Here is a 25,094-nt window from a genome sequence, read left to right on the forward strand (position 1 = left end):
CTGGTCCTAACCAATGTTGATGACCTGGTTAGTGGGGTAGAAGTGGAAGGATCATTAGGCGCGAGTGATCATGCTCTTCTGAAGTTTACTATACAGCGGAAAGGAGCAGCCAAGCATACTAGGACTCAATTTCTCGACTTTAAGAAAGCCAACTTCATAAAGCTTAGGGAAGTGCTGGGTGAGATCCCATGGACAGTAATACTAAAAGGAAAGGGAGTTCAAGATGGCTGGGAGTTTGTTAAGAGGGAGATAGTAAAAGCACAACTTCAGGCAATACCAATGAGACGGAAACATGGAAGGTGCCTAAAGAAGCCAGGGTGGCTATCTAAAGAACTTTTAACTGAGTTAAGATTAAAAAAAGGATGTGTACAAAAAATGGAAAAGGGGGGAAACCACCAAAGAGGAATTCAAACAAATAGCCAGCACGTGTAGACACAAAGTCAGAAAAGCTAAAGCACAAAATGAACTCAGGCTTGCTAGAGAGGTTAAAAGCAACAAAAAAGGCTTTTATGGGTATGTTCGTAGCAAAAGGAAGAACAAAGAAACCGTGGGGTCACTCAGAGGAGAAGATGGTGAAATGCAAACAGGGGACACAGAAAGGGCTGAACTCCTCAATGCCTTCTTTGCCTCAGTCTTCTCCGATAAAGAAAACAATGCCCGACCTGAAGAATTTGGAGCAAATGATTCAGCAGAGGAAACACAGCCCAGAATAACTAAGGAGATAGTACAAGAATACTTGGCTAGTCTAGATGTATTCAAGTCTCCAGGGCCAGATGAACTGCATCCAAGAGTATTAAAAGAACTGGCAGATGTGATTTCAGAACCACTGGCAGTCATCTTTGAGAATTCCTGGAGAACAGGCGAAGTCCCGGCAGACTGGAGGAGGGCAAATGTTGTCCCTATTTTCAAAAAGGGGAAAAGAGAGGACCCAAATAATTACCGCCCAGTCAGTCTGACATCAATACCAGGGAAGATTCTGGAGCAGATCATTAAGCAAACAGTCTGTGAGCACCTAGAAAGGAATGCTGTGATCACCAATAGTCAGCATGGATTTCTGAAAAATAAGTCATGTCAGACTAACCTGATCTCGTTTTTTGACAGAATTACAAGCCTGGTAGATGAAGGGAACGCAGTGGATGTAGTCTACCTTGATTTCAGCAAGGCATTTGACAAGGTGCCCCATGATATTCTTGTAAAGAAGCTGGTAAAATGCGGTCTTGACTATGCTACCACTCAGTGGATTTGTAACTGGCTGACTGACCGAACCCAAAGGGTGCTCATCAATGGTTCCTCTTCATCCTGGAGAAGAGTGACTAGTGGGGTGCCACAGGGTTCTGTCCTGGGCCCGGTCTTATTCAACATCTTTATCAACGACTTGGATGATGGACTCAAGGGCATCCTGATCAAATTTGCAGATGACACCAAACTGGGAGGGGTGGCTAACACCCCAGAGGACAGGATCACACTTCAAAACGACCTTGACAGATTAGAGAACTGGGCCAAAACAAACAAGATGAATTTTAACAGGGAGAAATGTAAAGTATTGCACTTGGGCAAAAAAAATGAGAGGCACAAATACAAGATGGGTGACACCTGGCTTGAGAGCAGTACATGTGAAAAGGATCTAGGAGTCTTGGTTGACCACAAACTTGACATGAGCCAACAGTGTGACGCGGCAGCTAAAAAAGCCAATGCAATTCTGGGCCTCATCAATAGGAGTATAGCATCTAGATCAAGGGAAGTAATAGTGCCACTGTATTCTGCTCTGGTCAGACCTCACCTGGAGTACTGTGTCCAGTTCTGGGCACCACAGTTCAAGAAGGACACTGACAAACTGGAACGTGTCCAGAGGAGGGCAACCAAAATGGTCAAAGGCCTGGAAATGATGCCTTATGAGGAACGGCTAAGGGAGCTGGGCATGTTTAGCCTGGAGAAGAGGAGGTTAAGGGGTGATATGATAGCCATGTTCAAATATATAAAAGGATGTCACATAGAGGAGGGAGAAAGGCTGTTTTCTGCTGCTCCAGAGAAGCGGACACGGAGCAATGGATCCAAACTACAAGAAAGAAGATTCCACCTAAACATTAGGAAGAACTTCCTGACAGTAAGAGCTGTTCGACAGTGGAATTTGCTGCCAAGGAGTGTGGTGGAGTCTCCTTCTTTGGAGGTCTTTAAGCAGAGGCTTGACAACCATATGTCAGGAGTGCTCTGATGGTGTTTCCTGCTTGGCAGGGGGTTGGACTCGATGGCCCTTGTGGTCTCTTCCAACTCTATGATTCTATGATTCTATGATTCTATGATTCTAAGTGCACACCTCTTCCAGTGTCAGCACACCTGATGTATATGCAAAGGTGAGCATGAGTGACAAGGCTCCAGCCCAGCCTTTGTGCCTTTCTGTCGAGCGAGTGGCTTCTGTCCCAACTGTGTGGGTGATGCAAATCTCTCCTTTGCTGCAATCAGATGAGGCGAGTGATAATGGCTTGGTGTGTGGAAGAGGAAGGGCAGGTTCCAGGGTGGAACCTGGGGGGTGCTATCTCCCCGCCCACGTCGAGACATTTGCCACCTGTGCTGATCTCCTCCCACAGTTGTGACAGGTCCATGCTGTGTGGGAACTTCTTTTTTTAGGTCTTTTGCTGTTTGCCTGTTGTTTTGCAGCCTGCCAGGGCAAACTTCCCCACCCCCACCTGCACCTTCTCCTTCTCCTTCTGCACCCAAAGAGTGCATGAGAGCAAAGCAAGGCTAGAGGGAGGAGGACAACACAGGCATTGCTAGCTTCTCTTCAAAGATGAAGAAATGGCAAATTCTGTGCAGAGTTGCCAGGAGTGTGTTGCAATCTCAGGTCACATAGTGCATAAACTATGTATAAATGCCAGGGACTCTTACTACCTTCTTATTTCTGATTGGATATAAGGCCCTAGCACTGGGCACGATCCAGACAAAAGTTAAGAGCTGAAGTCCACTTGCAGATGAGTCTGCCTTCTACTTGCCTACTGTTATCTACACCGATTAGCAATGGCTCGCTGGGATTTCAGAGCAGAGGTCTTTCTTTCCCATCATGTTCTACCAGATCTTTCCAACTAGAGATGCTCAGGATTCAACCTGCTCTGCTTTTGTCCCTGATATTCAGCAGGTGCTTCCCTGTGGAAATCAATAGCACTTTTTAAAAGGGGCCATGTTTGGGCTAGACTGCTGCCACTGCTAACTGTTAACAATTCCTGTTTTGTCCTTGTGTTGCAGTGTTTTTTTAATCTCAGGTGTAGGAGGCTTGTGAGCGAAGCAAATCACCAGGCAATAGGTTTTTGCCTCTTCTCTTGATCACACTCTGCCCAGCTGTAGCAATGCCAGCTCCTGAATGGGAACTCCATGCATGTGATTTTACAGTTCTGCAACCACATCACAGTCTTTTTCTGAATGCCAGCCCCCATGCCACAGGTTCTCTCTTTTATGCCTTCTAGCTGTACTGGCACATGTGCAGAGAGCAAGAGAGCCTTTGGTTATCTCCAGGATAGGATACCTAAAGATTTCTTTATCACATCTAGCACAGAGCTTTCCAAACTGTGTGTCACGACACGTTTGTGTCTCGGCTCCAGTGTGTAGGTGTGTCGAGCGAATGCTCCCTACGCCTCCCAGGGCTGGAAAGGGGTTACTTTAACCTCCAGTTTGCTAGTAAAACTGAATTACTGTGTTGCGAAATGATGCATGTCTAAAAAGTGTGTCACCAACATGAAAAGTTTGGAAAACTCTGATCTAGCAGTTACATTTGTGAACGCTGCTGGTTGACTCACTGTGCATAGTCATAGAATTCAACATTTTCAGACCGGAACCCACCTTTTAACCCCAATGTACATTTAAAGGTAAAGGGACCCCTGACCGTTAGGTCCAGTCGTTCCCGACTCTGGGATTGCAGCACTCATCTTGCTTTATTGGCCGAGGGACCCGGCGTACAGCTTCCGGGTCATGTGGCCAGCATGACGAAGCCGCTTCTGGCGAACCAGAGCAGCACACGGAAACGCTGTTTACCTTCCCGCCGGAGTGGTACCTATTTATCTACGTGCACTTTGACGTGCTTTCAAACTGCTAGGTTGGCAGGAGCAAGGACCGTGCAACGGGAGCTCACCCTGTCGCGGGGATTCGAACCACCGACCTTCTGATTGGCAAGTCCTGGGCTGTTTGGTTTAACCCAGAGCACCACCCGCGTCCCATACATTTGGGGACCCATTTATTTTTACCATATATTTGTATAGTGGTAGTTTTTTCTTGTGACCCACCTTAGATCAGGCTGCGACCCATCGGTGTAGGGATGAGGAAATGGTGGCTCTTTGGGTGTTGTTGGGACTACAACTCCCATCACTCCTTGCCATTGGCCATGCTAGCTAGGGCTGATGGGAACTGTAGTCCAATAGCACCTGGAAAGCCATAGGTTCTGCCCATCCCTTTAGTAGTGGGCTCTGACCCATCATTTGAAGACCAGTGCTGCCTAAGTACCACAGGTAGGGTGTCAGCTGCAGTTTCTGCAAGTGCAGGATTTGGTTCTAGATGCAGGAGAGGGCAGGAAGATGGAGAACAAGTTCTGTGATGAATAGTTGAAGAAGGGGAGACTTGTGATGTGACAGCTTTCTTCAGATACCAGAAGGTGCAAGGAGTTGTTTTCTGCTTCCTTGGAGGCAGAAGTAGATAAGTTATTTTATCGTTGCCTATTACAGTGGCACCTCAGTTTTCGAATAGCTTGGTTCCCAAACAACAACGCTGCAAACCCGGAAGTAGGTGTTCGAACTTTGCCTCGGAAGCCAAACGTGCTCCTGAGCTTCCATTTTCACTGCTGCACAGCTCATTTGAACCCCCCACATAGTAATTAAGGCTTTTTTCATCCCGTTTTACCCTTGCGTGGCAAATTTAAGTCCCCCCCCCCATTGTAATTAAAGCCTTCCATTTCTGACTGCAGTGTTCTGAGGTGATATTTGGTGCTTTTGTTTTTGCTATTTTTTGTGTTTTTGTTTGTGGGGCTTTTTCATTTTTGTGACTGTGGCTTGTTTTTTCTTTTGTGATTGAGTGAGTGAGTGAGTGACTGCGGAAATGGATAAAAGCCCCCCATCCAAACAATGACAATCATTAGTGCAGGTAAGAATTTTTATTACTATTTTTATCATCTACAATACTATCTTATTTATGTTACAGTACAGAACATTGATTATTCCTTTCATTTTATGGATCAATGATCTTGTTAGATAGTAAAATTCATGTTAAATTGCTGTTTTAGGGGTTGTTTTTAAAAGTCTGGAACGGATTAATCCCTTTTTCATTACTTTCTATGGGAAAGTGCACTTTGGTTTTGGAACGCTTTGGTTTTGGAACAGACTTCCAGAACGGATTAAGTTTGAGAACCAAGGTACCACTGTATTGCATTCCTACCACATTATTCCCTCCAAGGACCTGAAGGTGGCAGACATAGTCTCTCCTCTCACTCCATTTTATCTGTACAACAACCCTGTGAGATAGATTATGTGGGACTGCCTCTGAAAATGATTTGGAAATTTCAGCTGGTAGAGAATTTGGTGGCTAGGTTGCTCACTGGGGCAAGATGGTTTGAGCATACTACACCAATCCTGACCCAACTGCACTGGCTTCTAGTTGGTTCCTGGGCCCAATTCAAAGTGCTGGTATTGACCTATAAAGCCTAAATGGCTCAGGACTTCAGTACCTCAAGGACTGCCTTTCCCTATATGAACGCAGATCCTGTGATCAGCCTCTTCTTTGTGTGCTTCCCCCACAAGAGGGGGGGGGCAACAATAGAATGGGCGTTTTCTGCAGTGATCCCCATCTGTGGAATGCTCTCCCCAGGGAGGCTCAGCTAGTGCCTTCATTACATATCTTTAGGCACCAGGCAAAACCATCCTTCTCCCAGGCCTTTGGCTAATTAAACAATATATGGCCTTTAAAACTGTGTTGGGGTTATTGGTTTTTTGTTTTGGTTTTGTTATAGTATTATTTTTGTGCTTTTATATTGTAAGCTGCCCTGTGATCCTTGGATTGAGGACAGTAAAATAAGAAAGAAAGAAAGAAAGAAAGAAAGAAAGAAAGAAAGAAAGAAAGAAAGAAAGACTGATAGACAGTGACTAGCTCACCCAGTGAGCTCCATGCCCTGGCTGGGTGGGGTGAGGACTTGAGCCCTGGTCTTCCAGGTCCTAGGCCCCACCTTCACTATGCAATTAAAACCCTTTTGTACCACTTTAAACAGTCATGGTTTCCCCAAAAAACCCTCCTTGTGATTAGCTGTGCTAGAATAAGTTCTGTAAAACAATTTCTTTTAAAAATGGAATGAATTCATTGTGCTGCATTAGAGAAAAGCAAGTTTTGCATAATTTCTGCTTGTCAAGAATCCAGCTTTTCCTTGGCACAGAATTGCTAATTGATTGATTTTAGAACAAAGTTTTTACAGTCCAGGCAAGGAGGGTGGTTGTAATCAGTTTGTAGCTTCAGTTTCCAAGCTTCAGAAAATTGATTGGGTGTAACCAATAAACCAAAGCTTTGATTAAAGTTTAAAATTTGATCTAGATTGATTGCCATTTATAATGCAAGAGAGAACTGTGAAATTTATGATTCCTGAAGGACGTTTTTTCTGGCACACCTTGAGCCAGATTTTATGAAAAGGAATAATTCAGATTGCTTTTCTTTCTGCTTTGGTCCAAAACCAGCAGTTGTGTATGCCTTTTGCTGATCGTACTTTGAATTATTATTATTATTATTGTGATCACCTTCTGCACAATGTACAATAAAGATATCAGAAAACAACAGAAATATTTAAAACAGAAAGCATGCAAAATAGACACAGGGCTGGGGAACCTTTAGCCCTCAAAATGTTGTTAGATTGCAGCTTCCATTGGTGCCAGTGGTCTGGGTTGATGTGGTTCAGCTGCATCTGGAGGGCCACAGATTTTCCATCTCTACAGTACACAGTGTTAGAAACTCAGATACATAAGCTCAGTGCCAAATGGCTCCTAAACCAATGTTACAGTCACCAAAACAGAGTGTCTAGTTGCCAGAAACTGTAAGCACACTGGACCTAAGAGTTTTTAATGTTGTTCTTAATGCTATAACAACTATAACGAATGCTCTAATGTGTCCCCCCTCCCAAAGGATTGACTGACTATGAATGATTCTCAGTTAAGCATCTGGCTAGTTCAGGGGACAACCTTGAGCTCGGTTAAGAACTCTGAGAACTTAAAGAAGAAAAGCCACTTGATCCAGGGGCCATCCACATATATATTATTCTCTACCTTCCTCTTTTTCTTAATGTTGACACAGACCATTTATAACATAGAAATATTATTCACAACTGTGAGCAGGGCAGTGGGGTGGGGTAAGTGAAGACAAGCTCCAACAATTAACTACAGTGTACACTGCTCCTGCTTAAATCAAGTCCTTCTAGCTCCAAGGGGGTACTTTTTGCTGAACATGAGAACATGATATGGGCAATTCAGCAATGGAGTCAGGGATGAGGAACCTTTGACCCTCAGATGCTGCTGCACTCCAGCTCCAATCATCCTTGATCTGGGGCTCATGGGAGCTGGAGTGCAACATCAGCGGGGGGAGGGCAGTGCTGCAGGCCTTTATTGCTTTGAGGCTGGATCAGTACTTGATCAAAATGCAAATATTTCATCTGTGAACTGCCCTAACAACTAGTCAGGAGTGCTGGGGGCAGCGGGGAGAACATCAGTTTTTGCAGACATGAAAAATGAACTGCTAGTTAGGTATAACAATATGAACTGATCCAACATCTGCATAGCATGTACCTGACCTCATACCAAGTGTTTTGCCTAATAAGAAGAGGGGTGATGTTATCGCTGTGTGCTGCGTTGGTAAGTCATGGTTGGAATACTTTTGTTCAGTAAAATTATGATGTTGACAAGTTGAAAAGGATTAAGAGGAAAGCTATGAGGAAGATCAAGTATCCTGAAGAGGAAAAGCCAAAAGCAGCGGATATGCTTGTTCTGGAGAGATAAGATTAAGGATAGAGATGTTGACTTGCTGTTGTTTAAAAAATCAAAAACAAAACTCAAGTATTTAAAGAAGAATGTAAGAAAGGGGAAAAATAGGAGAATAGGAAGTTAAAGGGTTTAAATTATTGGATGGGTGAAAGCAGATTTAGAGTAAACATAAAGAGATTTGGGCAGGTGGGCGGGGAAGAGGAGGAGAGAGAAATCATGACTATATAAGAGCAATTCAATGAGTTGTGGAATCTCCTTCCTTGGAAATGTTCAAAGAGAAGTTAAGATAGATGTCTGTTAAGGATGAGTTTTGGGTGTAGGCCTGCCTGTCTTTCTGGTATAGCTTTAACCAGAACGGGTTGTGATAGCCCAGCCTGTGATGCTTCAAGCATAGAATGACAGGAGGTCTCAGGTAGAAGGTCTGGGACAGACTTGGAATCTGTGTTTGAGGACATTGCTGCTTTGGTGGGTCATTGACTAGGTGGGTCATTGATTTAACTAGATGGACCCCTCATCTTGCACAGTGGAAGGTAATGCCTTGGTGTGTGTCCTTCGGCCAGACAAGCTGTTCGCCAAATCCTCCACTGCTGCAGTAGAGGGCCCAGCGAGCAGCCCTTATTATTCAATGTCGCATCAAGCAGTTCTAGGTTTTGCTTTTGTTTTTTGGCTTTCTTGAGGTCAGGACCCCTTTGTCCTTGGCAGCTCCTCTCGTCATTATCTCAGTTCTGGTCCTGAAAGAAGCATCATTAACTTCCCTCTCCCTGTTCCCAGGCCAGTGGACAGGGGCCCCAGTGCTGGCAGGACAGTGGGTTCGTTCCTAAGTGGGAGATGTCCAAGAACATATCTGCACACTTGGTTCCTGCCAGGGCATTTGCAAGGGGACCCCAGGCATCAATTTGCCTTCTTGTCTGCTGTGTTCTTTTCTGATCTCCATGTGGCATGAGAGGTGCAGCCTTCTTTGCAACCGAGTATTGGTTTCCTATCCTGTCCCTTCTTCCAAGTCAAATCAAGGCAGAGGTTTCAGAAAAGGCCGTGAAGTGCATTTGAAGCATTTCCAAGTATGTGTGTGTGTGTGTGTTGGCATTAGTAGTTCCCACCCGTGTTTGGAATGGAACCTGGGATCTTCTGCATTCAAAGTGTGTTCTCATGTGCTGAGCTACGGTGGTTTCCCTTTCCCTGGCAGTCAGGATCACAAGAGGTATGGCATCCACACAGGAGCCTCATGATCAGCAGCAAGGCTCTTCTTCACCATGGAGCTTCAGTTCCACGCTTCCTTGCTTAACTGGTGCACTTAAGCAGTAGGCACGGTTTAAACAGCTAGACAGTGAATATGATGACGCTCCTATTTTTATTGATATTTATTTATTTAAAGCTTTTATAGCTCGTGCTTTAGCTAAAAAGGCTCTCACAGCAGCTTACAAAAGTCAGTGCTAAGACAGTGCCTGTCTTCATGCTCATGATTTAAAAAGACATGACACTTAAGGAAAAAGGGCTAGGAGGGAGGAGGGAAAAGTAAACTCAAGCACACACTCTTAAAGTTACAGTGTATAAACCTTTGAAAAAAGAGACATACCAAAAGCCATGTGCATCACATTTGGGAGAGCCAACATGTTTTGGGGGCATATGCCATAAGAATAATGTCCAAATTTCTCTTTTAAAGGCTTCTATTTGTTTATATTTTTTAATAATGTGTTCAGGGAGAGAGGCACAGATGAGGGAGGAGACTGAGAGCGAGGGGGAAGGATCCCGGAGTGAGAAGGAGGAGGATGACAATGACTTGAGGTTTTCCATGAGTCTTTCAAGTGACTCGGAGGATTCCCAAAAGGGGGCGCCTCTGGTCAGGCCAAGGGGAGCCACAGGGGGGACCAGTCAGGAGCAGGGGAGCAGTAGGGGAACCCCGAGTGGGAGTTGGAGATCGGGGCCGGCTTCCCCGCCGGAACGGAGTGAAGAGGGTGGAGTTCCCAGTGGGACAGACGGAGCAGAGCAGGAAGCAGAGAGGGGAAGGAGATCGGGACAAGCCGTCCTGCCGGAGGGGGCGGAGAGTAGCACAGAGAGCAGTGTAACTGTCAAGAGGAAGGTCAGGGGTAGCGAACGAGCGCCAAGTTCAAATGTGGAGGCGCGCAGAAATGAGGAGAGCCCGGAGGAGGAGCCTGGTCCCAAAGCACGAAGGAGGGGAGAGCAGGCGTCTGGGGACTCAGCGTCAGGGGAAAGCAGGAGGGAAGGAACCCAGGGGGGCAGAAAGACCCTGCGGAAAAGGAAGGACAGGAACTGGTGTAGAGGCGGGACTGATTCAGAGGGGACTTCGGCGGTCTAAGCGTAACAGACGTGGGGCCGCGCGCCTCGGCTGTGGAGCAAGCAATGTACTTCAATAAAGACTTTTGTAAATAAAGTGGACTTGGCGTTGGTCTCTTGTGAGCTGGGACCTGGAGCGGCCCTGACAATGTGTTTCTGCCAAAATCTCAGAAACCATCTTGAGGTAGCCTAGACCCAAGTTCACCACACTTCCCAGGTCAGTGTCCGCACTAGCTATCGAAACTTAGAACTCTTAAACTATAATTTTTTTATCAATGGAGTCTTGCAAACATTGTCAGAGTCCACTTCCAAGTTGGTTCACCCCCACTAGCTCCTCAGCTTGTGTTTGCTGTGTTAGTGGAATGAAGTGTTGCACAAATGAATTCCTCTTGTGTTTGTTTGTTTGTTTGATTGGTTGGTTGGTTGATTTTAAAGAGTATCTAGCTCTCTGTAACTCCTAAATTGTGTGCTCCTTAATGAAAAATGAAATCTCCGTAGTTTCCTGTGACTCTGAAATACCCACACAGAGAGGAGGTTGCCCAATGCATCTCTGCAAAAGATTTGGTCTCTCCTTGTTCCAATCAGCCTTGGGCTAGAAGAAATCATCTATTTCTGCAGCATCTATTTTTATATTGTAGTGTTCATTTTCTCTTGAGACAAAAACAGAGCAGAATCATTGGCTCTCTGAAGATGCTGCTTGTGTCCTTAGAATCATAGAATCATAGAGTTGGAATAGACCACAAGGGCCATTGAGTCCTGCCAAGCAGGAAACACCATCAGAGCACTCCTGACATATGGTTGTCAAGCCTCTGCTTAAAGACCTCCAAAGAAGGAGACTCCACCACACTCCTTGGCAGCAAATTCCACTGTCGAACAGCTCTTACTGTCAGGAAGTTCTTCCTAATGTTTAGGTGGAATCTTCTTTCTTGTAGTTTGGATCCATTGCTCCGTGTCCACTTCTCTGGAGCAGCAGAAAACAACCTTTCTCCCTCCTCTATATGACATCCTTTTATATATTTGAACATGGCTATCATATCACCCCTTAACCTCCTCTTCTCCAGGCTAAACATGCCCAGCTCCCTTAGCCGTTCCTCATAAGGCATCGTTTCCAGGCCTTTGACCATTTTGGTTGCCCTCCTCTGGACACGTTCCAGTTTGTCAGTGTCCTTCTTGAACTGTGGTGCCCAGAACTGGACACAGTTCTTGCCATGAGTTGAGGCATTGGGTTTCCTCTCTTCTGGCCAGGAAGGACACTGTGGGGTCCTCTGAGGTTGGGTGCAGAGGTGGTGCTGATTCTCACCCTTACACTCTTGCAAGGCAGAGAAAACTGGCCCTCCAGTCTTGCTGGGTTACAGCTCCCATCGGCACCAGCCAGCATGGCCAGTGGTCAGGGCTGGTGGGAGTTGTAGTCCAACAACCTCTGGAGGGCACCAGGTTAGAAAGGCTGACCTATTGCACTCTTGAGGGGGCTGAGGATGATTTTCCATGATAAGAGGATAGGTGCCATTGTTTTGCATGTCTCTATGAGTAAGAGAAGCAGAACGAAAGATGCAAAGTGGCAAGTCTATGGAAATTGGCGTGGGTTGTGCAATGTAGAACAATTGCAGAGTTGTGACTTTACTGGCAACAGATTAGGATGGCCTCTGTGACCTCAGATGGTGATTCTTCTTTGCCTTAAAATTCAAGGTTTATATGTGAGTTTTCAGTATTCGCACATACAAATCCTATTCTAAGAGGCAAGCATCAGGTGATAAACATAAGAAGGATGTAGTTGGATCAGGCCCAAGGCCCATCCAGTCTAGTGTCCTGTTCTCACGATGGCCAACTGGGTGCCTAAGGAAGCCTTCAAGCAGGACCAGCATCTTTGGAGGTGGGCTGCCTGCGACAGAGGAGGGGAAACACCATGGCTTGTAGCCATTGGCAGCCTGTGATGCTCTAGAGCTTGTTGGACTCCAACTCCCATGGCAAATTATAGTCCAGCAACATCTGGAGGGTCACAGATTCCCCATCCTGATCTATATATGGGAAAATAGGGAGACATGTATCCAAACTCTTTCTCTTGGAGGGCTGAGGCTCAAGATCCAGTGGAAAAACTTGACTGGGCAGTGCATATGAGTGTGTTAGCATGCCAGCTTCTTTCACCTTCAGTGTAGTCTCTGCGTTAACTCAAAAGCAAGAATGTAGGCCAGGTGAGGATGGTACCTGGAGGACGCAGGCTTCATTTCTCCTGTGCCAACCCATCACCTGCATTGGGGCATTGACTGAGCCTGCAGCAAGCCACTAATTCATGCAGTGTGGACATGGAAGTGTGGCTGGACTGAGGAAGAACTGGGATAGTCCTGGTGGCTTTGGGTGTTCAGAAATCTAACTCTGTTGCATAGGATTATGGGGTTTCAGGGGGTTTTTTGGGAAGGCTTAATATAGTTAATATGTATTTCATAATTTCATAGACCACAAATATATAATTTATTCAAGTTGTGTAGAGCATATTTAAAAACAGTACCAAGTATGGAATAACTAAGATAAAAGCCACCAATTTGAAGGACCTATAATGAAAGACAGCATTGCTATAAAATGAAAGGGGTCAGAACCAGCAAGTAGTTGTTGTTGTTGATGATGATGATAATAACAAGTCAGGAAATTTGGAAGAGTAAATCACAAAATGACACACACCATTGAAGCAGGGGTGGGGGTGCTCTCCAGATGTTGCAGGACCACAACTCCCTCATTTTTTGGTCTTGATGTTATATCATCGTGAACCACCCTGGCTGGTATAGAAATGTTTGAAAATAAAATAAAAATCCTAGAGAGGGAGCACAAGTTTCTTGAAATGTACTGCTTTTTTGCAGCTGAACATTGAATGTATCCAAAGCCAACTTTACAGCTTGCTGAGACTGTCCCACTTCCCACTTCTGCTGGAATTTCTTTCCCCCTTCCTTTCTTATATAAAGGAGAGGAAGAGGAGACTATATATTCCAAGCTGTGCAAGAGTACTTAGGCAGTCTTTGGCAGTTGTTATAAATAGACCAAATGGATTTTCGTCAATGGTGGGTTTAATTCACCCTGAGTGGCTGAGCGGATCTGCTCTTGGAGGCTCCTCCAGGATTGTGCATCCTCAGAAGGGGCTGCTGCTTCCTCTGCCCACAATAGCTGGAAACGAGAGGATCCTGGGTAAACGGGGGGGGGGGGGGAGAGAAGCACCCAAACCACTTCCTGCCAGACTCCCCAAAGAGACATTCCTTTCCCTGCTTAGTTTAGACAAGTTCAGAAACAAATGTGTTGGTGGGGGGGGGGGGGGGAGCTGCTTGGGGTGAGAGAAGGAATGATTTTGCCAGATGGGCTGAGGACAGCAGCTTTGCCGGGAGCTGGTGGTCTGAGCACCGTTGGCCGCTTTGCCTAGGGAGTAGAGCCTCAGGAGCCAGCTTTGGCTTTGGAGGTGTGCAATTTTTTGCCATCTGCAGACTATGGGGGGCGGGGCAGCAGCAGCAGCATGTGCTGGGAATTTGGTGCATTACCAAGTTTGGCTCCTGGCATGGGGGCTGAGAATCTGGAAATGGGAGTGTGAAATGCAGCATTTAGCACACCAGCCAATTGCTCGAGAGGTGCTACTTTAGCCACCTGCCTGCCCCCATAACTTAGCATAGTGTTTCTAGTCCTTGTATCTTTTAAAATTATTATTACTATTAATTGCCAACAGAAGGTGTAGGTGAAGGCTGCAGTAACCTGCAAGTGGGATTTGGTAACAGCCGAGATCTGATTTCTTCCAAATACATGCTGTTCTTTTTCTTTATTCACAGCTGCCCCTTCCAACCCAAAGCTTCCAGCTGTGCTTAAAAAGGAAGGGAATCCTGGCTGCTTAGACTTGGATTGCTGGACTCAGCAGTCTCAAACAAACTGGACTGGAGAGTCCAGGCCCTGCCCCACCAACACATGAAGCAACTGCTTGCAGATTCTTTACAGCACAGTTCTAGGCATGCTTACTTGGAAATAAGCTCCACTTTGTTCAGTGGGGTTCAGGGCTGTCTTAAGCATATGCAGCGCCAGGGTACAGTGGTGCCCCGCAAGACGAATGCCTCGCAAGACGAAAAACTCACTAGACGAAAGGGTTTTTCGTTTTTTGAGTTGTTCCGCAAGACGAATTTCCCCATGGGCTTGCTTCCCAAGACGAAACGTCTTGCGAGTTTGTTTCCTTTTTCTTAAAGCCGCTAAGCCGTTAATAGCCGCTAAGCCGCTAATAGCCATGCTTCGCAAGACAAAAAAAACGCAAGACGAAGAGACTCGCGGAACGGATTAATTTCGTCTTGCGAGGACCACTGTAGAAAGATCTGCCCGGTGCCCCCCCCCTGGCGCACGGGAGGGCGGAGCCAGCCGCCTCAGTGCCTCACTGGCTCGGCAGCCCCCGAACTCGCAACAGAAGAGCCCACTGTGGTGCTCCGACCAACGGGCAGGCTCTTCCTCGGACTCTCGGTCTGGCGCCCCTGAGAGCCCGGTGCCCAGGTGCACCGCACCCCTAGTGCCTATGAGTAAGGCGGCCCTGGTGGGGTTTCTTCCCAACTAAATGTGCATAGGATTACTGTTCTAGACAGGCCCAGCTCATGCTAAGCGCCTTTCAGTTAAGTTATATACAAGCATTCTACCCACAGCATTAGGCTTGGGCTAGTGCTCCTCCGGGTCATGGGATGGGGAGATAAACTCTGCTTTTGTTTGCAGTGGGAGACGCACTGATTAGGGCAGGATGAATGAGGTTTGTGCAGGGGACTAAGATCTCTCTCTCCCACTCCATTTAAATCAAGACATTTCTTAAAATGGGGACGGTTTTGGTCAGGGCCAGTGGATGAGGCTGGATTAGATCAGCCTTGACTAACCTGGCATGCTCCCGATATCTCTTGACTACAGCTCCCATCATCCCTGATTACTTCCTGTTTTGGCTGGGCTTAGTGGGATTTGGAGTCCAAAACCCTGGAAAGTAGTAGTTTGGAGGAAAGCAGGGTTAGATGGTGGCTGGTGTAAAAAGTCTGTGTGTGGAGGGGTGGATTTTGGATGGTTGCAAGATGTGCTCCTGCAATTATGGAGAATAATATGTGTAACGGGAGAGAAAATAATCACAGAGGTGCATGTTTTAATGGCACAAGCATGGAGGGTGGGGGAAGCTGTCACTATTTGTTTATTTGCATCCACAGATGCCTAATCTCTTGCTCAACCACATTCCATTCAGGACTTCCAACAAGCAAGGGCCCCACTAGCTGAGAGAAGAATTGCATTTTCCCAGTGACAAAATACTAGGATCTGAATGCTGGAGAAAGGGATTTTTTTTTTTCAAATGGGGGCTGTGGATTCTTTTGGTATTGCTTGTTGCACAGAAACACCATGGAGATGCCCCTGAACCCCGTTCAGTCTCATTCCATGCAGGAATCGCAGTAGCTTTGCACAGCCAGCCAGTGTTGCATTTTCCAGGGTACAGAATGCTGCACTTGTGAGGAGCTGGCAGATGTGGTGGTTTGAATCCAGCGTAAGTCGGTTGTCTTTGGATCCCATTGAAATCAGTGTGAAAAGTAAGCTAGTTAGGTTGGTATCCAATTCTGTATCCCTGCACAGGGATAGTCTCATGAGATTGAGGAATTGGCAGTATTACAGGTGCCACAGAATATCCCTTCCGTCCTTGTAAGAAGAACTCAATTGCACTTTGGAACTCCCTGCCTGTTGAGGTCAAGCAGGCGCCTTCTCTGTATTCTTTTCAGCACCTAGTAAAAACCTTCTAGTTCAGACAAGACTGCCTGCCCAGATGTTTAGAAGTTGATGTGAGTTTTAGTTTGTTTTTGTCTATTTTTTGTATGCTCTAAATCATTGCTGTGTTTTTTTTTAAGTGAAAATTTTGTTTTAACTTTTTTGTAAACAGCTTTGAGGTTTTTTCTCCATTAAGCAGTCGATAAATTTTATGAAATTTTTTAAAAATGCTTTTTATTGGTTTTCCAAAACAAAGTTCAATAAAACATATACTCTTACATTCAACATTTTGTATCTTCTTATTTACCATGCGCATTATGGCGCCCGGACTTCCTTCCTTCCCTACTTCGGCTTTCACAATTAACATCCTCTCTTACAGATTCTTATTTACACTCTGTCCACATCACAAGATTTATATTAACCCTGCTACAGTCTTTAAGCTTCTACAGTTATTCCGTATGTACTCAACAAATTTACTCTACTCCTCTTCAAACTTTGTTACTTTTTGGTTCTGATTCTTATAGGTCATTTTTGCCAATTCTACGTATTCAAACATTTTCGTCCATTAAAGTTGGGATTTCCTGGGTTTTCCATTTTTGAGCCACTAGAATCCTAGCGGCGGTCGTGGTGTACATAAATAATTTATGATCCTCTTTTCTTAATTCATCCCCTGTTATCCCTAGCAAAAACGCCTCTGGTTTCTTTGGGAAGGTGTATTTAAAAGTTTTTTCATTTTGTTGTAAATCATGTCCCAGAATTTTTTAATTTTTTCACATGTCCACCACATGTGAAAAAATTCACCATCTTTTAATTTACACTTCCAACAAGCTTTGTTACTCACTCTGTACATTTCTGCTAGTTTAAGCGGAATGATATACCACCGGTACATCATTTTCATTAAATTTTATTTTAAAGTAGAACATGCCGTAAACCTCACACCTTCATTCCATAATTTTACCCAGTTATCATAATCAATATTATATCCAAAATCGACTGCCCATTTTATCATAACTTCTTTTGTCAGTTTGTAAATTTTATGAAATAAATTCTTGAGAAGCTAGGATGACCGTGCAACTTTGAAGCACAGAAGTCTGTTGCTCCCATAAGTTGATCAGGCTCAGTGGTTCTTACTCCTAGGTAGTGGTACATGGGGTTATAGTCAGTGCTTTTTTTCTAAAAAAATATGTTTAGGGGCACTTTCATTTTCCTACTCATATTGAAATAGTGCCCCTAAATGAAGCTAAACTTAGATTCACAAAATATTTAGGGGGATGCGTACCCCTGCATACACCCCAGAAAAAAGCACTGGTTATAGCAGGGGAGGGGAACTTGTGGCCCTCCAGATGTTGTTGAGCTACAGCTGACCATTGGCTGTGTTGCTTGAAGCTCATGGGGCTGGATTCCCCATCCCTGGATTGCAGCCTTAGGCCTCAGCCAGGCTGCAGAGAGGTTTCCTTGATTTTTGCCTTTAGCTATGAGTAAGTTCCCAATGAGATGTTGGGAGGTGGCGGAAGGGGGCCTGCTCCAAAATGACCATTGCCAGCAGCATCTCTCCCTTGCATTTCCCAGAAGAGCGCCTAGAGTTAATCATTCAGATCCTCAGGGGATTGAGGGGAGGAGGCAGGAAAGGGATGCAGCGAACAAGCAGCAGAGACAGTAAAAAAAGTGGGGGAAGGGAGTGTGTACACACAGCCACAAAAGCAAGGAGGGCCTGGGGGGTGGAGGAGAGGAGGAGGAGGAGGACACAGAGAACGTGGTCCTCCACTGAAGAATGGGGCAGGCATTCAGGTGGCCAAGTGTCCTGCAATGAACAGTCCTCTGCTTGAAGGTGTTCTGCCTTTGATGGGCGGCTTCTGGTCCACATCTGGTTTGAGGATCAGGAGCCATAAAAAGGCCCAGCAGGAGCCTTGAAGTTACCCATCGCCCCTTGGCATGTATTGCATTTCTGCTTAATTTACAGTGATGATTTCCAAATGTGCACCAAACCATATAAATTCGGTTGTGCAAAGCAATGCAAATGGGTGTCCTCTTTTATCCTGTGATGCATTTCCTTGTGCAAGTCAGCCACTTTTGCAGGCATGCTTCCTGCAGCTAAAGATTTGGAGAGCTCCTTTGTCAAACTCAGTTTTCCTGGTCTTTCCTCACCTGCCCACCCCACATCCTGTACAGGCCCTCTCCTCTCTCTCTTGGCCTACTTTCCCCACTGGACTTTCAAACTCCTGAGCTCCTGCCCTGTGGGGGCTCTTGCTTTTCAGTCAGCCACCTTGGCCTCCCATTTAGAACCCGCAAATAGGTTTGGGCACTCCTATCTTGAAAGGGGCTAGAGGGCCAAGCCTACCAGTGGGACCAGCCTTGGATTTCACTAACATTGCCTTGGGGCCCAGGAGTTTCTCTGTCAGGAGGAAGTTTCCAGGGAATCTCACCTCCTTCCCTTTAAAAAGCAACAAGTTTTTATCCCTGACAGTTGTGAAGATTTGCTTGAAAAAGACGCTGGGCTATGCCCAATAAAATCTTTAAAAACAAAACAAAACAAAACACTGACCATGTTGTGATCAGCATGAGTTATACAGGTCATAAATTTAGTTGTTATAAGATTTGAGCATCTGTGGAATTCACTATTTCTTTTTAAACACTGCACTCCCTCTCTCCAAATCACACTGTGATACCATTTCCCACAATTCACCCTGAGCATAAAGAATGTTTGACAGACCTACAGATAGGTAGGGGGTGGTGTGAGATTTGGGCTAGAGAGACATCGTCCAGAGGTGGTGGCGGTGGTGGAAAATTACTGTTATAAACACGGCAGGTTATATCTTGGAATCCTACCTCTTAAGACCAGCTCCTGTTGCAAAATTCTTACAAGGAAGGGTGCAGTCCCTGTGTAGGTCTTGAGATGCTCAGATACACACAGGTACTGGCACCCCCCATTTTGCACATGGGTTACGTTCTGGGTCATTGTCCACTTTGGCGGAGTGTGTGGAAGCCCATCTCTGCCACGCCACACCCTCTTGCGGGTCCGGAAATGCCCCTTGCATGTGTGTTCACACTTTCTTTGAACACATTCAAAACTGGAGTGTATAAAAGTGTCTAATGAAAGCTTCAAACAACACAACAGACAAGTTTGATACAGATCCTGGTAGACCCCCCCAAAAAAAAGAAAGAAAGAAAGAAAGAAAAAGAAAGAAAGAAAGAAAGAAAGAAAGAAAGAAAGAAAGAAAGAAAGAAAGATTTAGAATTCTTATAGCAAAGCTTTTCAACTTCTGCCTTCATGCAGGTGAAATCTGAAACAATTTGCTATAAGAATTTGAAGTGCTTTTTCCATTATAAAATAAGTTCCAAGCAATCTGAGGGGTGAAGGGTAAGGATATCTCTCAAAACATGCCCTGTAATGGCAAGAGGAGGCCACCTTGATTTGGAGGAAGGGGGGCAGGAGTCAACTTCTGTCTCAACAGCTGCAACCCTTGTTTGAATCCCTGGTTTAATGTTAGCAAGATTCTTAAGAACTACCATATTTTTTGCTCTATAAGACTCTTTCCCTCCTAAAAAGTAAGGGGAAATGTGTGTGCGTCTTATGGAGCGAATGCAGGCTGCGCAGCTATCCCAGAAGCCAGAACAGGAAGAGGGATCGCTGCTTTCGCTGCACAGCAATCCCTCTTCCTGTTCTGGCTTCTGATATTCAGAATATTTTTTTTCTTGTTTTCCTCCTTCAAAAACTAGGTGCGTCTTATGGTCTGGTGCGTCTTATAGAGCGAAAAATACGGTAATTGGATTACCCGTCCCTTATTATTCCATTGCAAGCCTGCACATAGATACTGGAACTTCAGACCAATCATGCAGCCTTTCAAGATCTGCTGACAGAGCAGTGATCAGGGTATGTGCTTTTTTAAAAAATGTATCTAGACAAATGCCCTTTATAATTCATGATCTGAGGGTCATCTGCCAGAACTGCTGATCTCCATGGAAGCTGCAGTGCTATGTGTTATTATTGGCTTTGCTGCTCTGATGTCACAGAAACGCTTCTCAACTTTAAGGCAGGGGATGGGATAACTTGAAGTCTAAAGACTCAGTGAGTTCCTTTGGTACATCCCATTCAGTGCAGTGCTATTCAGAAGTAAGCCCCCTGGGGCTTATGACCAGATTAATTGGGTACAAGAGTACAGGGGTCAGCAAACTTTTTCAGCAGGGAGCTGGTCTACTGTCCCTTAGAACTTGTGGGGGGCCGGACTATATTTTTTTTGGGGGGGGGGGTAGAATGAATTCCTATGCCCCACAAATACCCCAGAAATACATTTTTAAATAAAAGGACACATTCTACTCATGTAAACACACGCTGACTCCTGGACCGTCTGTGTGCTGGATTTAGAAGGGGATTGGGCCGGATCTGGCCCCTGGGCCTTAGTTTGCCTACCCATGGGTTAAGCTATCTAAATTTGACTGCAGGTCAGTTGAGCTGCATTAGATGGAGCCTTTCACTGAAGCAGGTAGAAGCCAAATTCTCTTTGCTTCTTAGTGCATTGATACATAAGGTGTTTTGTTTTGTTTTGTTTTGTCCCTGATGCAAACAAACTATTTTCTCTATATCTAGCCACACATAGCAGTTCACAATGGCATTTTGTCAGTGATGAGGCCCATTGTGTTGATCCTGAAGGGTTTCAAATCCCTGAACCAGTTGTTACCTTTCTGCCAGATGTATTTGAAATGGTTGCTTAAAGAATGGAAATCTGATAGTCCCCATGCTTCTCCCCAGCTTCATGTGTAGAAGAATAAAGTACATTATCTGGAAATACTACCAGCTTCGGCACACATGCAAAATGCAGCACTGTGGGCAGATAAGGCTGTTACTACTTAATTTCCCCAAATGTGGAAGTGTGACAAAAGATACAAGATCTAAAGAGAAAGTCACAGCCTGCATTGTGGCACAGGCTACCTCCTGGCTTTGCAGTTCACGTGATGGATGCATTCACAGTCAGCCTGCATCTTACGTGGGGGTTCAGGTCGAATGGTAATGTGTGTATGTGAAAAGGGTGCTACCCTTGGAGCCACCCATGTCTGGCCAGCCTGCCGTCTATAAGGTGGCCAGAGAGGAGGAGAGCGCTCCTACCAGTCACAGAGCTGTCACCTCGAGTGGGTCTAGCCCAGGAAGCAAGGCTGAGAGCTTGAAACCTCTTTTTGCACAGGGTAACCCCAAGGGGATGCAGCAGGCAAAAAGCCTTTAATCTCTCAGTGCCTGTACTGCACGACAGCTCCAGGACTGGAAGGGCTTTTCTCATGAGATCTCAAGCTGACTTTGTGCGAGGTCTTGCCCACGCATAGTTGGAATCCTGCACACACCATGCGGCCGTACTGTGCCAGCAAATCAAATCTTTGGTTCAGCACTTTGCCTTTGTTCATGCACACTCCTCGAGATGCTGCTGCCTACGCTATATATTCATTTTCAGTGCTACATATATTTTCAGTCATTGATCCAGTCATTCATCACCTCATGTAATTTTAAAAAATGTGAGTTTGTTTTAAAAGTTATTGGTGAATCAGTACCATAATTGAATTACTCCCCAAAAACTGAGGAACAGGGGTGGGTCTTTCTTTTTTTTTAAGGAGTTTTCTGGTCTCACTTTGGTTGACCCTTTGGCCGGCCCTCACGGCCCTTCACTTCATCAAATCTGGCCCTCTTTGAAAAAAGTTTGGACACCACTGATCTACATGGATTAGTTGCCCACCTGCCTCTCTATCCCAGTGTAAGGCGTTGTGCACACCACACATAGAAAGCACATGGCTTTCCCCAAAGAATCCTGGGAACTCTAGGTTACCCCCTTGCAGAGCTGCAATTCCCAGTGCTCTGAACAAACTATAGTTCCCAGGAGTCTTTGCGGGAAGCCATCTGCTTTAAATGTGTGGTATGGATGCAGCCCAGGACTCTGATGGCCTTTTCCCCCTCTTGAAAGGCTGAGCAAGGGTAGAGAAGCAGCTCTCACGTAATTTGCAAATTCTTCTTTAGCTGTTCACCTTAGTGGCAATGGTTACTCACCGCAGAAGAGTAGGCGAGTAGCTATTTACAAGCTTGCCTGAATGGGGAGTTCTGACATTGCTCTCAAGAACTGAAACTTTCCAATAAGTTTAAAGCCAGAAGTGGAAATTCCATGATGTTAGCTGAGCCTAGAGGTGCTCCTTTGATTAAAATCTCAATATTCAAGCGGTAAAGGGTAGCTGGTTAGTGCTGAGGTCACTGCACTTGAGAAAGTTACGGCCCTAGGCAGGGCTTATAGCCTACTTTTCCACCTCAGTTCATTGTACAGCGTTTACAGCAGCCATGTGCCTCGAAATCTTAATTTGAACAATAGATTCCCGTCTGCTTGGATTGGAATAGTTTCACAAATAGATGTTTGTTTGTTTTTAAAATTAGATCCTGGACCTTAAACACACAGCAGGTGGTTAATGGCAGAACTGGAACTTGCCTGAACTTGGGAGATGACTGAGATCATTCATAGCTTGGAAGAAAGGCAATTTCTGTGGAATAGTCATCTGGAAAGCAGCCACACACGAGGACAGGATCAACCCCCATGCTAACTGTGCTGTCGATTAAGGCTGTGTCTATTTCCTGCATCAGGGATGGGGAAAGTAAGGCCCTCCAAGTCAGCATGTCGGATGATCAGGGATGGCAGGTGTGCTGTCCAGCAGCCTCTCAACACTTCCCCTGTACTGAGACCGAGAGCCTGGTTCAATTTAAGGGAGCTTTCTGTGTTCTCAAGAGGCACTGCTGGACATTGCACAGGAACGTAAGAAGCTGCCTTGTATTTTTAAGAATCGATTTAATAAATGCCTCTTTCAGTGGGTCTGGGAAGGCTCACAGAGGGAAGCCCCCCCCCCCCCCCTGGAGCCCATTGCCCAGCCCTGCCCAGCTTGCTTTTGTATTTTTTTTTTTAAAAGATATTTATTAGAGTTTAACAGATACAAAAAAAAAGAAAAACACACAATAAAAGGTTACAAAGTTTCAAAAGTAAATAAAAAAGAAAAAAAACATTAAGAAAAAACACCAACAATACATCAAAACATTAAAAAACAAAAACATTTAATAGACAAAAACATTTAAAAAAGAGGGGGGGAGGAACCAGTATTTTCATGTCCTTCTCTTTCATTTACTTGTTTCCTTGACTTCCTCACACCTCCCTTTTTTGTATTCTAGTTCAATTAGTTGTTTCAGCAAGTCCTTTCCCTCTTTCTCAGATTTAGTTCCATAATTTGTCTTAACGCAGTTTAACTTTGCATCTTACTCCTTTACCCATTATCAATCTACGCTTACTTAATTCTTTATAACATTTCTGCTAAAGCCCTATAACTTCTTTCCAGCATCTTCCTAACATTCATTAATTTTACAGTATTTCTGTAAATATACTTTAAATTTTTTCCAATCTTCTTCCACCGACTCTTCTCCCTGGTCTCGGATTCTGCCAGTCATTTCTGCCAATTCCATATAGTCTATCACCTTCGTCTGCCACTCTTCCAGTGTGTGTAAATCTTGTGTCTTCCAATACTTTGCAATCAGTATTCTTGCTGCTGTTGTTGCATACATAAAAAAAATTCTATCCTTCTTTGGCACCAATTGGCCGACCATGCCCAAGAGAAAGGCCTCTGGTTTCTTCAAGAAGGTATATTTAAATACCTTTTTCATTTCATTATAGATCATTTCCCAGAATGCCTTAATCTTCGGGCATGTCCACCAAAGGTGAAAGAAAGTACCTTCGGTCTCTTTACATTTCCAACATTTATTATCAGGCAAATGATAAATTTTTGCAAGCTTGACTGGTGTTATGTACCAGCTATAGATCATTTTCATTAAGTTCTCTTTTAAGGCATTACATGCCTTAATTTCATACCAGTGGTCCATAACTGTTCCCAGTCAGCCATCATAATGTGCCCAACATCTTGTGCCCATTTAATCATAGCAGATTTCACCGTTTCATCTGTAGTATTCCATTTCAACAGCAAGTTATACATTCTTGACAAATTCTTAACTTTAGAATCTAACAATTCTGTTTCCAATTTTGATTTTTCCACTTGGAAGCCTATTTTTTTATCCACATTATATACCTCCATTATTTGATAATAATGGAGCCAGTCTCTCACTTTATTTTTTAGTTTTTCAAAACTGTGCAATTTTAGTCTGTCTCCCTCTTGTTCCAAAATTTCACAATACTTCGGCCATTTGACCTCCATATTGAGTTTTTTCTGAGCCTTTGCTTCCATTGGTGACAACCATCTTGGGGTTTTACTTTCTAACAAATCCTTATATCTTACCCAAACATTAAACAGTGCTTTTCTAACAATATGGTTTTTGAACGTTTTATGTGCTTTAACCTTGTCATACCACAGATATGCATGCCAGCCAAAAACATTGTTAAAACCTTCCAAATCCAACACATCCGTGTTTTCAAGAAGCATCCATTCTCTCAGCCAACAAAATGCTTTTGTAAGCCAGGATGGGCAAGGATTAAGAAGACAGGTGGTTGGTTTCACTTGTCCAAGCAGCCTGTCCACATCCTCTGAGGTAACAGATAGGAATTGATTCCATGCAACTCGACTAGACAAGACTCTAGCACTCTCCTGCCCCTGCTCCCCTAGCATCCCTATGATTGCTTGATTTAAAAAGTCTTTAATTGGGTTGAAGCTTGAAAAGGAGCCCCTCATGTTCCAAGGAGCTGCTCTTTATGGGGTAGAACCCAATGGATTCTTAGAGTAGTGCCAATGAAGTCCATGGACATCAGGCTCGACTCTGCATATGACTAATGCTGGATGTTGCCCATTGTTATTATTTTATTTTGCTCTTCCTTATTGACTTTGTAAATGTGATGTTGACCTTCGGGCTCAAATTAAGTCATGGCAAAATCTCTTCCCCAGCTCTTCCAAACAGCCGCTGGCTGTGAAAGGCAGGGATCTCTGAGGCAGCCACTACCACCTCTGTGTGGCCTTCTCTCTGACGCAAGCAGCACGTCTGCCTGGGCGCAGCTGCAGTGTCCGGAGCCTGGGCTGCGAGGTCCCTGTGGTGCTGTTTGCTGCCTTCACGTTGGGAGGGAGGATGAGCTAATTCAGCAAAAATGT

The 25,094-nt window shown here is 44.9% G+C and overlaps 1 protein-coding gene across 9 annotated transcripts in view; it reads left to right on the forward strand.

Moving 5' to 3' along the window:
• The window catches only part of HDAC7 (histone deacetylase 7), a 190,105-nt gene that overhangs the window by 80,619 nt on the left and 84,392 nt on the right, over window positions 1–25,094 (forward strand). The window contains exon 1 of one of the 9 annotated variants that reach the window (XM_077923733.1): window positions 5,085–5,118. The exons of the other annotated variants lie outside the window; for them this stretch is intronic. Within the exon in view, the coding sequence (XP_077779859.1) occupies window positions 5,100–5,118 (19 nt within the window). The 5' untranslated portion in view covers window positions 5,085–5,099. Of the gene's footprint in view, window positions 1–5,084; window positions 5,119–25,094 lie in introns of those variants that run through there. 9 annotated transcript variants of the gene reach the window in all.

Source organism: Podarcis muralis, chromosome 2, assembly GCF_964188315.1.
Source record: "Podarcis muralis chromosome 2, rPodMur119.hap1.1, whole genome shotgun sequence".
Lineage (NCBI taxonomy): Eukaryota > Metazoa > Chordata > Lepidosauria > Squamata > Lacertidae > Podarcis > Podarcis muralis.